The sequence below is a fragment of the Ursus arctos genome, unplaced genomic scaffold (genome assembly GCF_023065955.2).
Source record: "Ursus arctos isolate Adak ecotype North America unplaced genomic scaffold, UrsArc2.0 scaffold_4, whole genome shotgun sequence".
Taxonomy (NCBI): domain Eukaryota; kingdom Metazoa; phylum Chordata; class Mammalia; order Carnivora; family Ursidae; genus Ursus; species Ursus arctos.
Window position 1 is genome coordinate 57,522,275 of NW_026623056.1, and position 17,599 is coordinate 57,539,873.

Genomic DNA, 17,599 nt, shown 5'->3' on the forward strand with positions numbered 1-17,599 from the left:
AAACATTTTTTATATCAGCTTCCTCATGTAAAGTACAGGTAATATTTGTAACTATCATATGGTAGTTGCTGGGATTAAGTTAACACATGCAATGTTTGAAAAGTCCTGGCATATGATAAGACCTCAGTAAGTGATAGCTCCTTTTACTGACTCCCAGGCACTGTGCTAGAAATTGAAGGTATGGTGATGAAAAATTAGGCTTAGTTCTGGTTCATGGCAGTTTATAATCCAGTGGGGTATCATTACAAGCAATTCTATATGCACCCCTAATGTTTCTGTATGTCTTGTGAGGAAAAGCACTGACAGCCTTTTGTTCTGATTTTATTTTCAAAGATGTTTATTTACAGAACAACCTTGGAAGGCAGAGATACGTCTCCCTCCAGAGCAGAGGGAGACATTGTTGTTCATTATAAAAGAATCAATGCCTCTCTCTGGGACAAAGTGTGGGCAGGCTTGCTTGCAGCCAATTCTGAAAGACTGACATTTTCTAAATTTGGGATTCCTGTAATGTAACCCATTGCGTGCGCATATGTCACCTGGACCTCATCATTCCTCCTTGTAGGAATTGAGACTCAGGCAAATGCTGATATTTTGGCTGTAGCTATTGCTGTGAATAATAAACTGTCCTTTGTTTCTGATCCAGGAGTCTTTTGCCTTCTGCTAGCATCCAAGCTAGCTTGTTAACTTGTCAGTTGGATAAAATCTCAAATTCTTCATAATTCCTGACAGTCATTAGGTGAATTATCAGAAATGTAAAATGTATGTGTCTAAACACAAAAATACACATATACAAACATATTCTTCTCAGTTATATAGAAAAAATGAGGATAGCTAGATATTATAGCAACAGGAACATTATACCGTAGGATGTGGTGGTAGCAATATTCTATTAATTTATTAAATAGACACTAAAAACCTTAGAATGGGAAGCAAACATGGGAATCACCTAATCAAAACTGCTAGCCAATACTGAGAGGTCATGCTAATCTTGCCTACCAATTCTTCTCCAGTGCATGATAGAATAGAATGGGATGATATATGCACTCACTGAATATAAAGCTTAATAAATGTATAAATAATTTACTAATACATTTGTTAATAAACACATACTCTTCACTGCTTGACAGTTTCCAAAATAGGGTAGTATTTCTGCATGGGAAATTCAGTCCTTTGCTGACCTCCTTTCTTTAGAAGTTCTTCCTTACTGTATTAATCAAGCTAGGGGAGGGTATGCTGTGATAACATAAAAATTACAAGATATTACTGAATGACATTACTTAATAAAAAGTTTATTTCTTTCTCACATTATCATTCAATATGGGTCAGGAAACACGCCTTCCTGATGGCTTTCTCTTCTAAGTGATATCTCAGGAATTGGGGCTCTTCCCAATTCCTGTATGCAGGAGTAAAATGAAAATGGCAGAATTGTCTCTGGTGTACTTAATTTGAACTAAAATTTGATTTTTTGGGGGGCGCCTGGGTGGCACAGCGGTTAAGCATCTGCCTTCGGCTCAGGGTGTGATTCCGGCGTTCTGGGATCGAGCCCCACATCAGGCTCCTCCACTATGAGCCTGCTTCTTCCTCTCCCACTCCCCGTGCTTGTGTTCCCTCTCTCGCTGGCTGTCTCTATCTCTGTTGAATAAATAAATAAAATCTTTAAAAAAAATAATAAAAAATAAAATTTGATTTTTTTAAAACTTAATTCATTGATTCTAAGTCTTCCCTTAGAACAAAACACAGCAACAAATGTTTACTCTTTTCCACATGATATGATAGACATTCAAATATTTATTTCCCCTTAGTCTTTATTTTTCCTAGGCTACATGGTCATAATTCCTATAATCAGGCCACCCATGAAATCATTCTCAGATATCTTACCTTGCTGATTATTTTCCTCTGGCCATCCCTTAAATTGTCAATAACATTTAAGGAGAACCACTAAGAACTGAATATAGTACCTTAGATGTTGTCAGACAAACATAGATGGGGTGAGCCTAATTTCCTGTGATTTAAATTCTAGAGAGTACAGCACCTCTGGACTTACATATTATCTCATGAGAATTATAGGACACCAGGAAGGACAATATTTTTAAGTATTAACTGATGCTCGCCATACCTCATTCCATTTTAGCCTGTCACCTCTCCTCCATTTAGGCCACTAGACTTTACGCAGGCATTGACTCAAGGAGGAGTGGCAACTATGGAAACTAGAGAACAAATTCCTGGCTTTTAAGCTTTAGAAAAAAGCCACACAAGAATACCTGAAGATCAAGTTTTTCCTGCCTTTGAAGAGATAATAATTCTCTGTGCTGGAAGAAATGGGGAAGAGTTACAGAGGAAGCTAGAGAGTTAGACATCGGGGAAGGCAAAGGAGAGCAGGTTTCTGTGCCCTGTCCTCTTCCCCTTCCACCCTCATCTTTCCAGTTGGTCCTGAAAAGGGAGGAGGAACAATTAAAGTCAGTCATAAACAAAATTGGAAAGGATACAGTGCTTGTGTCTCTGCCCTTTGTCTGACATGCTGAGGGGCAGCAGCCTCCCAAGAATGTCACCACTGTGTGGGAAATGGGTAGAGGCAGCGTTGTGGGGAGTCAAGACTAAGAACTGAAGCAACCGTGGCCTCCCCTCCACATAGCCTAATACCATTTCAGGAGAAGGGGAAAATCTGAAATGTCCTCTTTATTGAAATCATGAGTGTACCCAGAAAAAGTTGAGAAAACTTGTCAATGACTGAGTTTATAGTATTTGACTGAGATTACCTTTTCTGCGTTTAGGAAGACTGAATGCTGTAACAGGGAATAAGTTGTTTCTTAGAAAAATACTATCAACTTTTTAGCATTTCCAAGGATACAACCTAAAAATATTCTGACAACTACAGATGGTTTGCTTGTGAATGGGAAAGGTACTGGATTTGGATTTAGAAGATCTAACTGTAAATTACCACCTCTATGTATTTGGCCCCTTTATAGCTTCTCTCTTAGCAACAGTTTCATCATGAAAAACACATATTCTGACTTTCTCATAACAGAATGAGGATATTAAGTGAGCTAACTGCCTGCAAAATGGTTCTGTAATATTTAAATTGCCAAAAATATATCACCATTAGTCTATTTCTACCAGCTGGTTGTGGGTCTTAAAATTATGCTAGGCTAAATATAAGTGTTTTGATATTACATGTTGATATTGAGCATAGACACTCTGGTTCAGTACTTCTCAGATTTTACTGTGCATAGGAATCACCTGGCAGATCTTATCAAAATGTAGATGTAGATTCAGATTCAGCAGGTTTGGGCTGGGGCCTGAGATTTTCTACTTCTAACAACCTCATAGACAAATAATTCTGCTGGACTATAGACCATACTTTGAGGTTCAGTGTTATAGTTAACGACCAATGTTTGCACATTTCCCGAGCTTGAAGCAACAATTAATATTCAATATTGCACCTCACACTGCCTCAGAATAGCTCCCAGATTTCTTTATCTCTCCCATCTGTTCATATCAAGTTCCTCATATTCTCAGCATATCTGAAATTGATGATGTCATGACCTGATTATCAAATGCTCTGAAATTTCTTTTAGGGTTTTTTTTTTAATATTTGTTATTATCCATAAAGAACATGGTGTGCTTCCAGGGAAAGTCTAAAAAATAGTTCAGTCCTTGAGAATTTATGAGATTTAATCCCACAAAGTTGGCAGCAGACATATCATTATTTCAGTTATTCACTTTTAAGAAATGAACACAATTTATATTTGGATATTATAAGTAAGAAAATGAAACAAGTATTAAGGCAATAGAGATACTGTTTTATTTTGTTTGCTTTTACTGGCTCTATCTTTTAGAGATTCCAGGAAGGTTGTGTATGTGGGGACAGATTGTTGTCACCCATGCTTCTGTCCCTCTGGTGAACACCACTCAAGTCTAGAGTACAGAACATCATTGTAGACATTAGAAATGATGTTATTTGTTCAACTGCTAAGGAAAGTTGTAGACAAGAGACTGTTCTAGAATGTATAAAATCATCCAGAATTGCCAAAATTCCACTGTTTTCAGCATCCCTTTTGAGATATGATATGCACACTGGTTAAGAGCGGGACTGTGGAACCAGATTACCTGGGTGAATATGTTGAGCAAATCACTTAACCACCTGTTGCCTTGATTTCCTGATCTATATAATGGAGATAATTATTGTATTTACCTCATGAGGGTTTCATGAGAATTAAATGAGTCAATATATATAAAGTGCCAGGCACATAGCTGGTACTATATAAAGGTTAACTATTATTGTTATCATTATTATTATCACTATTATTACTGTTACTTTATTTCCTTATCCTGATCAAATTTCTGTTATTGTTAGATAACTTTAGGGAACCCATCTCTACCTATACTACTAGGGTGGACTTGATTTTGTAATCTTTTTGGACACTAACATATGAAGGATGAATGGCTATGATTTATTGTCACTGGAGATGATATGAATCTCCTGAAATCTCAATGGATTTTATATTTTTCAGTTGTACTACAGTTAAACTGTGTTAAAGAAACTGCTCACATTAAAATCTTTAGAAAATGAAAAAAAAAGTGTTTTCAAAAGTATTGAAAATACTCGTCACATCCAACATTTTGTTATTATTCTATAGACAATACAAAAAGAGACATGCATTTGAAGACATTATTGTCAAAGAAGGGACTGAAAATTAGGCTAAACAATAATTAAAGATATATTTTCTGAGTAGAGTTCACATAAAATATTCTTAGCATCTGTGTTCTTCATATTTGGTGTTGAAAGAGACCCAAACAAGAATGTTATAGATTGGGGCACCTGAGTGGCTTAGATGGTTAAGCCTCTGCTTTTGGCTCAGGTCATGATCTCAAGGGTCCTGGGATCCAGCCCCACAGCGGCTCCCTTCTCAGCGGGGAGTCTGCTTCTTCCTCTGCCTCTGCCGCTCTTCACTGCTCCTGCTCTCTCTCTCTCTCCCCGTATCTCTCTGTCTCAAATGAATAAATAAAAAATTCTTTAAAAAAAATAACATTATAGATTAACAATTCCACAACACTAACAGATCACAGAGTGAGTCGTTCAATTCAAATTAACTACAGCACGCTTACACTGTACTTATTTCTGGTGCTGTGTGAATCACCAAAGAAATATCTAACTCTGCCATTTCCCCCATGGAATTTATTGTTTTACCATTTCGTAAGGCAATTATGGTCATTGATATGATCAGGGCAAAATAAAGAATAACAATAATAATAATTGCATACAATCAAGCCACAAAATATAAGGTGCAGGCAGTACAAATTATAACTGTATAAAAGAAGTCAGTTTTAAAATGTTAAGATATGCTTCCTAGAAGATATGCTTCCATTCCTTATAATGGGCCTTGGAAGTAAGTGGGATTTTGAATATACTCCAGGCATCTAAAGCCACTGGGATAATAATGTTAAGATATCCTCTCCAATGATCTTTTTATATAATAAGAATGAAATAGGCAGTTGGGATACAAATAAATCACTTTCAGGATTTGAGGTACCATGCATACCTCATTTTTGGATCAAACACAGTGCATGAAAATTTGGCAAAACCAAACAATAAACAGTAGAGTAATTTTATTTGTTTGCTTCATCAAAGTTATGGGTCTTCTAAGTGGTCCAGAAAGGTTTCCTTAAACACAAAACCTCTTTTGTGTTTATTTAACATAAATTACTTACAAAACTTGTAATTTACTCTCAGTGTTCCAGGTTGACACCTCTTGTACAAAGTGACAGCACAGCCCTTAGTGCCATTTTGTGCCTGGTGATCGTGGAAAGTTGTGTGGCATAGCTTTTTCTCTCTGCTCTCTCTCTTCTGAATGACAGCAACATGGGCCTTTGGCTTCATTAATCCTAAAATATTTAAATCAAATTATAAAACTAATGTATTAAAAATGAGAAATAAATTCAAACCACATTGTTCTGGCTGCTGTGATTTATTAGTCCAATTGGTCTTTGTCTGTGGCTAGTTAGCCCAATGGGTTAGAACAGAGTGTTAACGATGCCAAGATCAAGGGTTTAATCCTCCCTGGCTTACTTAGCTTTGTTCCATTCCCTGGATAGAGCTGTACCCACACTCAGGCCAGACTTCATGTGATTGTATTCCACTTGTCAGAGGCTGACAGAGACAATGTAGTTAAATTAGCCCAGATCTACCATAACTACCACGAAAACCAGCAAAGAAACAGACAAGGAACTCAAGGTACACAATGAATTAACGGTCTGTCATTATCTTCCATGAGGACAAATGATTGTATTTCATGATGTAGTACGTACTCCTTACTGATTTTTTTAATACAGGCCAAGAAGTATCTTGATATCTCTTCATCTCTTCTGTTTCCCAACTTAGATTCCTCTATTACTAAATCTCTAGAAAATACACTAGATCAGGAGTACTATGAAATCCTACAATTCCAGCCAAAATTAATTTAAAAAACAAAACAAAAAAACCTCTGCAAAGACAGCATGTTGACTGTTTCAGGAATACATTCCAGGTGGTATATTGAGGTACTAAGAGAGGGTCGTGGCAAACCTCCTATGTCAGAACTCGGGAAGCAGGTGATGCCATTTGCTATGTGTCTGCTGAATCAACCAGAGATATTTAAAATCTCACTTTTTGTCAAGCAAACCAAACTATAAGGATTTAGAAATAGCCTCATATTAATTGTAAATAAGTGAAACTTTATCCTCAGAATCTTTAAGTGAGGTCTTCAACCTGTAACTAGCACTGTGTGCTCTAACCTAAAGACATTATAAGATGAGTAAATAGTCAGAGAAGGGACCACTTTACTAGATGTTGAAAACCATCAGAAAAGAAAAAAAAAAAGGTGCCATCTTGACTCAGATACAAATAATACCTCAGATACAAATAATACCTGTAGGAAGCACTAAGAAATTCTTACATGGATGTTTTTAAAATATTCAACAGAGAGAACACGCTATTACAAGCTCACCCATCAAATCTTACCAGGCTGAAAGCGAATAAAATAATGCAAAACATCAGAGGCATGTGCCATGCATAACTCTCACGTGTCTTCCACCCTAGATTGTCCTTGAATTCACAGGACTGGGTGGTTGGCTTGTGCATGTTTAGACCAGAACTCGTAAAAAAGACCCCCACATTATGGTTTTTTTTTTTAAGTTTTTAATTGTTCTATGATAGGTGTTGTTCTTGATTTTTGTCTATTCTACAACTTGCCAAGGTAGGTTTGTGACAGGGAAGTCATTAATATTTTGAAGTTCAGCATGGGTCAGGTTGTACCTTATGAACTTTATTTTTATTTTTATTTTAGATTTTATTTATTTACTTAGAGAGAGAGCAAGAATGCAAGCAGGGGGAGCAGCAGAGGGAGAGGGAGAAGCAAGCATAGGGAGCCAGACATGGGGCTCAATCCCAGGATCCTGGGATCATGACCTGAGCCAAAGGCAGAAGCTTAACCAACTGAACCACTCAGGTGTCCCCCTTATGAGCTTTATATACATTATTTATTCATCCTCAGAGAAGTCCTATGAATGTGGCTATCTTTACTAGCTATGAGAAAACTGAAGGTCAGAGTTTTTTTCTGAAGGCAATGTTTGTGCTGTTTTTAGTCTTCATGTGGATATCTGAGGGTCCAATTGTGATCCTGAATTTTCTAGTCACTCCACAGCATGGCCAGCCTCTGCCCCACTTGTAAGGAGGTCCTCTGCTGGTGACTTCTCTCCTACACAGCTTGCTGTCCTGTCCACCAGCCTACTCTGGTCACTCTTCTTTACTCCATTGAAAGACCTTGTTGCCTGAAACCATGGCCATGTTTCTGGTAATATCAAAAGCTATTCAATTTTTAATACATTATGAAGGAACCAAAAAGAAGAAAAATTAACCAGAAAAGTACTTTTGAGATAAAAGTTCTTGATTCTACCCAAAGAGAAAATATGGAAGTTGCTCCTATAATCCCTTGAAATTAATTATTCCGTTGAACCTGAGAATTTTTAGGAGCTCCTTGTCCACTTCTTTCCAAACCAGTTCTTAAAGTTGGAAACCCAGGCTCAGTAGAAATTTTTATTAAATTGACCCATTAGACAAATAATTGATCTAGGAAGTCTTCTCTGAGGCTTGTTAATTCTTTAGTGAATCTATCTTCTTACCTCCTTCATACATATATGTGAATATATGTATACACACACACACACACACACACACACACACACACATATATATATATATAGACTGTTTAATTAGACTTAGTGCCCATTCAGTATTAGGTGGTATGGTTTGGTTTTTTTTTTTTTTTTGGACACTGCAGTCAAATCCTGACTCAGCCACTCACAAGCTAGGTGAATTTAAAATATTTTTCTGTGCTTCAGCTCTTCCATATCTACAATGATGATAACAACTACTGCATAGGATCATTGTGAGAATTAAATGAGTGAGTTAAAATCAATTTTAACATAAATGCCTGGCCTCATAAGTGTGAGTTCCTTTTGTCACCATTTTCTCTGTGAAGGTACAAAAGTCCTAAATACCTGATCTATAAAAACCCCTTCCATTATCCTTCATCCTCTTATAAAAGAACATACTTTAATTGGCCAAAGCAACCTTTTTCATGACACATCCCCAAAGGCAAGATAAACAAAAGATAAAATGAATTTATGGGACTTCATCAAGATTAAAAGTTTCTGCACAGCCAAGGAAACAGAAAAACTAAGAGGCAGCCCACGGAATGGGAGAATATATTTGCAAATGACACTACAGATAAAGGACTGGTATCCAAGATCTACAAAGAACTTCTCAAACTCAATACACGAGAAACAAATAAACAAATCAAAAAATGGGCAGAAGATATGAACAGACACTTTTCCAATGAAGACATACAAATGGCTAACAGACACATGAAAAAATGTTCAAAATCATTAGCCATCAAGGAAATGCAAATCAAAACCACACTGAGATATCACCTTACGCCAGTTAGAATGGCAAAAATAGACAAGGCAAGAAACAACAATTGTTGGAGAGGATGTGGAGAAAGGGGATCCCTCCTACATTGTTGGTGGGAATGCAAGTTGGTACAGCCACTCTGGAAAACAGTGTGGAGGTCCCTTAAAAAGTTAAAAATTGAGCCACCCTATGATCCAGCCATTGCACTACTGGGTGTTTACCCCAAAGATACAGACGTGGTGAAGAGAAGGGCCATATGTACCCCAATGTTCATAGCAGCAATGTCCACAATAGCTAAATCGTGGAAGGAGCCGAGATGCCTTTCAACAGATGACTGGTTTAAGAAGTTGTGGTCCATATATACAATGGAATATTACTCAGCTATCAGAAAGAACGCATTCTCAACTTTTGCTACAACATGGACGGCACTGGAGGAGATAATGCTAAGTGAAATAAGTCAAGCAGAGAAAGACAACTATCATATGATTTCTCTCATCTATGGAACATAAGAACTAGGATGATCGGTAGGGGAAGAAAGGGATAAAGAAAGAGGGGGTAATCAGAAGGGGGAATGAAACATGAGAGACTATGGACTATGAGAAACAAACTGAGGGCCTCAGAGGGGAGGGGGGTGGGGGAATGGGATAGGCTGGTGATGGGTAGTAAGGAGGGCACGTATTGCATGGTGCACTGGGTGTTATACACAACTAATGAATCATCGAGCCTTACATCGGAAACCGGGGACGTACTGTATGGTGACTAACATAATATAATAATAAAAAAAAAAGAACATACTTTAAATAATCTAATTAGTCTATAACCTACATTTCAAGTGATGAAAATCGACTTTTAAGCTAAGCCTATCCCTACAACTGTGACTGTGTTGAACCCCAAAGGAAATTATCCCTTAATAAAGCACGAAATCATTACCTCATCCAATAAATATTTAATGAATAACTATTAGGTACTATGATATAATAGTGAATAAAACATATGTGTTTTATGCCTGTATGAATCATAATGGAGAGACAAGGGAAAAAAAAGTTGAGAAAAAAACCTGTATTTCGAAAGGAAGGTGATAAGCAAGCAAGTATCGGAGAGAATGGTGGGGTTGGGACGGGGTGTACTTTAAACTGGAAAGTGTCTTTGAGAAAGCAAGTTTAAGCTAAGACCTAGATGGCAACTAGACCAAGTGTGGAGGGAAAGAATTTTCCAAGTAAATAGTGCATGCAAAGACAAAGGGAGAGAGTTCATTGTACTGAAGCAAATGAATGGATGGCATACATTACAACGAAGTCTCAAAGTGGACAGGAGGAAATGGGTAGGAGGATATGGACGTAAGTTGGCAGAGGACGAGAGACAGGGGAAATGAGAGAGAGAGGGAGACAGAGAAAGAGAGAGAGGGAGAGAGATGGAGAGAAATTTATAATAAAGAAGCACTATATTCACAATTCAACTCAGTGGACATTGATCTAGCCCAGAGTAAGAGTAACATGGAATACATTAATCTATTATTCCATGAATTGGTCTAAATTCCCACATGCTTCTCTCACATTATATGTATATCTTGTGAATTTGAGTATGATTTTAGCATTTAAAAATTAGCATAATTCTTAAGAGACATGACTCCTTAAACATGGGCCATACTTCATCTGGTGTTCAACCCAAGAAAAGTATTTTCAGTGCTGAAGCTCAAATGATCTGTGTTGAACTTATTGAGACTCAGTACATGTGTATCCAGTTTATTGTGGGATATTAAAGAAATTTTCAGTAATAATTTGGGCTGCATGTGGTTTCATTTGCTTTATTTATTGCCTTAAAACTCCATATAAGATACATCTCCACTCCATAAGTCTTGGGTTTTGAGGAATGCTCTGGGTTGGAGGCTACTTTTTGTGAGTTATTTGCATATATAGGTGATTAGGGATGCAATCTCTTAAGATAAGAAGATAAAGTAAGGTAAGAAACAGGCCTAGGACAAAGCAATCAAGAAACTCAATATTTAGAGTTTCAGTAGAGGAGAACTTGGCAGAGGAAACAGAAAGAATAGACAAAGTGTAAGTAGACAGATTAGGATGTGGGTGTCATGGAAGGATGTCAAGAGAAGAGAGAATTTTAAGGAGTGATTAAGTTTTGATGTCAAATTTATGAAGCATCAATTAGGATGCAGTTTAAAAATGAACTTTGAGCTTGTTAGCATGATCATTACTGGACTTTAACAAATTTTGATGGGGTGATGAGACAGAAATGTGATTGCAAGTGGACTCAATAGGGAATGGAAAAGGAGAATATGGAGAAAATGAATTTGAGGGACTTGAGAATGGTGGAGAAGATAGGAGGCAACAGTTGCAAGAAGACATGGGTAAGTAGGCTAGAGAAACATAGTAAAGTTGCTGAGCCTTGAGGAAGACCCATTTAAGGCAGGTGATCCTAAAGGACAACTGAATAAAGTGGCTTATTGCTTTACATGTGAGTTTTGACCTTCTCTTTTTACATCCATCCCATTGGTATTACTGGCACCACCCCTAGATCCAGGCAACCAGAGTCCCTCTGTGGCCTCTGAGGTTTAGAGTACTCCCCACTAGCCCTCTTCCTAATTGTGCCTCTCCTCATAGGAACCTGTTGGGTAAAGGGGACATGCTCACCAAAAGTCCTTCCTTCTAGTCCCTCCTTCCCCATTAAACTATTGTATTAGTTTCCTATTGCTGCTGTAACAAATTGCCACAAGCTCAGTGACTTAAAACCATGCAAATTTATTATCTTACAACTCTGGAGGTCAGAAGTCCAAAATGATGTCGGCAGGGCTGTGTTTCTTCTGGCCGCTTTAGGGCCCCTGTCTTGCCTTTTGCAGCTTCTAGAGGCTGCCTGTATTCCTTGGCTCGTTGGTTCCTTTCATTTCCACAGTTATCAGTGGCCCATAGAATCTTTCTCACTTCAGATCAACGTGACACTGACTCTTCTGCCTGCTGACTCCTTCTTAAAAAGACCTTTGTGATTACACTGGGCCCACTCAGATAATCCAAGATAATTTTCCTGTCTTAAAATCTGCTCACGAGTAGCCTCCATTCCATCAGCAATCTTAACTCCCTTTTGCTATGTGAAATAAGCCTGTTCGTAAATTCTAAGGATTAGAGTATAATATCTTTGGGGGTTGGGGAAGCATTATTCTGCCTAGAACCACCATGTTTCCTTACTTAAGACCTCGGAAAATCCCTGTGCAGATGACCCAAGCCTACTTCCTATGAGCCATGATTCCTAGAATGGGCTGCGTTATGAGGAGGCTCAGCTGAGGCCAGAGGGTGAGTCAAGAATCAGCTGTTTGGTGAACTGAGGGGAAGGTTTAGAAACACAGGTTTAGAAATCCACGTGTGTGTATTGCAGATTCCATATGTTTTCTTACACTGATACCCCAAGTTAAAGACCAATCTGGCTGTCATCACTCAAAAAAATAAAAGCTGCTTTCCTTTTTCCCTTATCTTATCCCAGGAGATATTGGGAAACACACTTCATGTTACCCCTCCAGATAAAACTGGTTTGGGGATTTCATGTCACCAAATTCCAGCTGTAAAATTGGGAACATTCTGGGAAATGTGGTGAGTGGGGCCAAAAATACAGTTGACTGTAAACCCCTGAGTCAGAAGAGTTGGGAACAGTTAAGGTAATTTTGGTATGCTATTGGAATTGAAGTGGCTGGAACAGAAAAGAGAAAGAGGTTAAACATCAGTGGGTAAGATCTAGTTCCACATTAGAACTGAACCAGAAGGGAGGTGGGACAGTTTGAGAGAAGGAAGAGAAAAGATAAAAGGGTAAAATTTCAGGGACTTTAGCACAAAAGTACAAATAATCAAGTTCCATTTCATTATTATTTTATTCCAAGTAATTGTGACACCTCCACATAGTAGACATGACAACAAGTACACCAGTGATCAGATCACATTCTCTGATCTGTGTGACTCACTGCTGTTAAATGCAATTGGCCTACATTTTTTCTTCCCCACCCCTTTCTGAAACTCCAAGATGACCGAAGAATGATCTAATCTAAAACCTCTTTCTTTCATGTGTGTATATGCTTAAATGGATATATATGAATATGCATGGATACATACATATGTGTATATATGTGTGTATATATATACACACACATATAAATAGATACAGTATGTATACACGTAAATATACATATGTGCTTGTTTATATAGCCTTAGCATGGGGTGATAGAGAGAACTGAACCAAGAATCAAGAGACTTGGGATTTTGATTTTAGTGTGCCTCCGATTCTGTAGGAGACATGAATCAGACCACGTGTTTGATTATCATTGAAAGATGTTTTAGACTAGATGATCGTTTTGAATTTTTTCTACTCCTAAAACCCTGAACATCTGCCTGGGAAATCAGTTACTTTCCTGACAGGAATTATCCTACATTTTATTAATGAGCAAATAAAGACTCCAGCCCTTGACAAGTTATCTTCCCTCTCTGTCCAGTCCATACTTCTTCTAGATTCTAATTCTGGGCAGAATTTTTCGTTAGTCTCTCATTTTTTCCTCATCAGTACAATTTAGAAATGGAGGAAGGTATCAAAACAAAGATACTTCATTATAGAAAAATTTTGCCAAATAACTCCAAAGTTCTGAGTCCGTGACTTATTAGTATCCAAGAACTACATCTTTGTCATATAATAAATATTTGCACATACTAGAGGCCATATGAGTAACAAGGAAGATACAGAAATTGTGGGTATGGACATTTCAGATTAGTTTTGGCTTTATTTTCTAAGTCAACAGATATATACTGAACATCTCCTAAACGTTAAATAAACAAGATATAAATGCTTTCTGCAAGTCTAATGGAGGAGATATATGAACACATAATTATATTAAAAACAATGAGCCTCAGATAATTAAGTTATTTGAAGATACAGTTGGAACTGTTAAGTGTTTAAAACAGGAGACTTGCTGTAGAGGAAAGGGTGCCCTTGCAAACTAACTTTGTGGCCTAATTTAGTCACTTTCCACTGAAGGTCTAGAAGTTTCTCATATCACAAGGATCTTCTCATTGTAACATACGGTAGAAATCCTGATATAGGATCTGAAGCCATGTTCCATGTTCTGACCTTCACTGAAGTGCTTTAATCCTCCATGAGTTTGTAAGCCCTTGAAGAATTTTTTCCCCTTTTTGAAATACTTTATTCAATCAGTGCTTAAGACAGGCATTATATGATTGAGATTCACAGGTAAAAAAAAAATCACAGTCCCTGCTCTCAAGTGGCCATGGTCATGTTGGGGAAAAAAGCAAAAGGCAATTTCAAATCATGTAATCGGTATGGTGAGAGCAAGATTCATAGGGTGGGGAGTTGCCAAAAGCAGAGGCGTCGAAGCTGGCCTTCAGTGGATGTTTTGGAAGGTAATCCCCTAAAGAACAAAAAGGAGTTAGCAAGTAAAGTTCTGGTCATGCACAAAAAGGGAGGTCATAGGAGATACCATGGTCTTTCCTAGAAAGGGAGGTCTCAATTCACGGGGCTGAATGGACAGTTACAGAAGATGGTGACATAGGCAGAGACCAGAACTTGAAGGTTAAAGAGTTGGAATTATGGGGAGCTATTATAAAAGTTTTTTAGAGAGGGACAAAACATTACTACTGTGTGGGATTTGCACTGGCTGGGACAGAAAACAGTAAAAGGATAAATTGTGTGAAGAATGGATCAGAAGAGGGTTCTACTTAGGGCCTGGAAATCAGGTAGAAGCCACCTTCAGGAGTCTGGATGAAAGTTGCTGCATGAACTAAGGGTTATAGCAGCAGAGATAAATGATGAGGGAAGAGAGTCAGTAGAAGTGCGAAGCTGGGGTCAAGTGGACTCAGGTTGGGACTGTGGGAAAATATCAGTGCTATCGTGACTGAGGTCCCTATGGAACATCTGTGTGGAACCATCTAGATAGAAGACAAATAGATGAATCTGGAACACAAGAAAGGATGACCAAAGGATGTCAGTTTTTGAAAAGGCAGTGCCAACATTTCAAATAAGTTCATATAGGTCGTATTGATAGGAATACTTCTTCATTACAAAAAGCACAAAATCCAAACTGTAAAAGCCCTTAATAAATATATTTTTAATATTCAATAGATGAAAGAATGAATGAGTGAATAGGAGCTGTTATGAGTAGCACCGAGTTCCTGTCAATTACTATAGTTCATGTATGTGAGTGTATAAGTGTGTGTATGTGTGAATATATATGTATTTATGTATGTGTGTCTGTGTAGTTATGTATACACACATACACATTCATATCAAGATTAGCAATATATTAATACTGTACATCTCTATGAGTCTGCTACAGCTGTCATAACAAAAACCACAGGACTGGGTGCCTTGAACAACAGAAATTTATTTTCTGACATCTTTGGAGGCGAAAAGTCCAATATCAAGCTGCCCTCAAGGTTAGTGTCTAGTTTCTCCCTGGCTTGTAGACTACACCTTCTCACTGGCTGTCCCAAAGCCTTTCCTCTTGTGCCAGTGCAGATGGAGAGCCCTAGTGTCAGTTCCTCTTGTATAAGGATACCAGTCCTAGATTAGGACCCCACTGTTAGGACCTCAATGAATCTTAATTCCCTCCTGATAGGCCCTGTCTCCAAACACAGTCACAGTGGGTAATTTGGGGGGAACACAATTCAATCCATAACAACATCAGTACATGTGACATCCAGATCGACTTTTTCTCAGACAAAAGATAGTCTCTGTGAAAACAAAGAAACTGTTCTGTGTCATAAAAGAGGATACCTAAATATAAGGGGGCAGATATACTTGTTAAAGTTCAAAGAGTTTGCGTATTTATAAAATAATTATAATTCTTTTCTATTTTACCTGATTATATCAAAATACAGTTATATTCCTACAAAGATTTTTTTTTTTAATTTTGGAGAGGATTATAAGACACTTGCAAGTAGATAAACTTTTAATGGCTGAGTGGGTTTAATCAGTTGTTATTGTCTATTACTCTATGGAAACTAGGCAGGAAGAGCCAGAAAAGGTTGACGTCCCGCAAGAATTTCATACCATGAAGGTGTAAACTTAAAGCGGAGATCACTTGTAGAAAACCGTGTTGCATTCTTGGCATGTGCGCACTTGTAATAAAGTTAACTTTCACTTACGGTTATATTTAACGTAGGGGCTAATCCCAGTTTATTTTGCGCCTGTTCTGTTTTACCTCTTTGCACACTTGGCCTTCGTTTAGCCCTGGCCTCTGCGTTAGTGTTCCCCCCTAAAGTTCCCTGGGGTTGGGAAGCCCCCGCCCTGACAGCCAGGTGACAGAGACCGGGTGGAAAGTCGGAGCTCCGAGGGCGCTGAGCCTCCCGCATACCGTTCCCCTCCCACCATCGTCCCACTGCCGGGAGGCGGAGAGGGCTTCAAACTTCGCTCCAATCCGCAGCCGGCCCTCCCCGGGGTACCCCGCTGGGCGACCCGCCCGCTGCGGACCGAGTTGAAGGAACTTTGCACAGCTCGGCGTCCAAGCCTGGAGCGGCAAAGTGCTCCCCCTCCTCCCCAGCGCCCCCCTCCCTCTGCCCCCGCCTCTCCGTCCTCGCCCAGGCGCGAGCTCTGGTGATAGGACGAGCCCCGGGCGTGCATTGTGTATATGCAAACCAGAGCCCCGGCTCCCCAGGGCTGCCCTACCGGGCCGGGGCTGCGGCTGCGGCGGCGCTGCGGTGGGCGCTGCTGTCCTCGCCGGAGCCGGGCACTGTCATGCCCCCGCCGCGCGGCGGTCCGCTGCGTCCCGGAGCCGCTATATAAGCGCAGGCAAGGGGACACTCGGAGGGGCTGAAGATGAAGGTGCCCGCGCATGGGCCCCCACTGATTGCCAACCCCTCCCGAGCCCGCGCCCCGCGCGGAGCCCGCGGCCGCCGAGGACCCGCCTTCGCCGCAGTAGCAGCTGGAGCAGCTACAGAGGAGGCAGCTGCGGCGGTGGCGACGGCGCCCGTCGCCCGAGCGCGTAGAACGGCGGCGGCAGCTCGGGGGCCGCCGCTGCCCCGGCTGCCATGAGTTGTGCGGAGGTGATGTATCACCCCCAGCCGTATGGAGCGCCCCAGTGTCTGCCCAACCCTGTGGCAGCTGCAACCTGTCCCACAGCCTACTACCACCCGGCGCCCCAACCTGGCCAGCAGGTGAGTCACCGACCGGGCAGCCCGCCGGGGGCGGGGGCGAGGGGCACCGAGAGTATCAGTCTGGGACTCGGGCGATGTCCCGCCGGGACGGGTGGCGCGGAGGATGCTCTGGGACCTGCGGGAGCGCCCTTGAGCAGAGAGGAAGAAAGGCTTCGGGAAGGGACTAGCAGCCTGGTGGATGGGTGGGGGATTCGATGTGAGGCATTACCTGGCTGGGGGCTTCATTGAGCTGTTGTCACCGGAGCTCAGAGGCTGCTCCTCATAGCCACCTTAGCTCTTTGGGCTCAGTTCTCTGAAACTCACCAAGGGCATCTGTCTTAGGAGTATGTGAGTAAACTTCCTTTAAATCAAATATTTTTTTTCTTTCGAAAGGTGGAGTGTTTCAGGGTTTTCTTGATTAAGAGGATAAAATGTGTCACTGACATAGGGGAGGCTACCTGGACAGTGAGCTCATGGAATGACCTTTCTGGAACTTTTATGGAACAGAGGTCTAGTGTAA

At 40.0% G+C, this 17,599-nt stretch overlaps 1 protein-coding gene across 8 annotated transcripts in view; it reads left to right on the top strand.

The window, feature by feature from the left end:
- Positions 1-16,342: 16,342 nt before the first annotated feature.
- The window catches only part of VGLL3 (vestigial like family member 3), a 55,576-nt gene continuing 54,319 nt past the window's right edge, over positions 16,343-17,599 (top strand). For 2 of the 8 annotated variants that reach the window (XM_048214931.2, XM_048214930.2), the window contains exon 1: positions 16,534-17,100. In XM_048214931.2, the coding sequence (XP_048070888.1) occupies positions 16,975-17,100 (126 nt within the window). In that variant the 5' untranslated portion in view covers positions 16,534-16,974. Of the gene's footprint in view, positions 17,101-17,599 lie in introns of all 8 variants that reach the window. The other 6 variants (XM_026490181.4, XM_026489918.4, XM_057306537.1 and 3 more) reach the window with 6 other exon arrangements.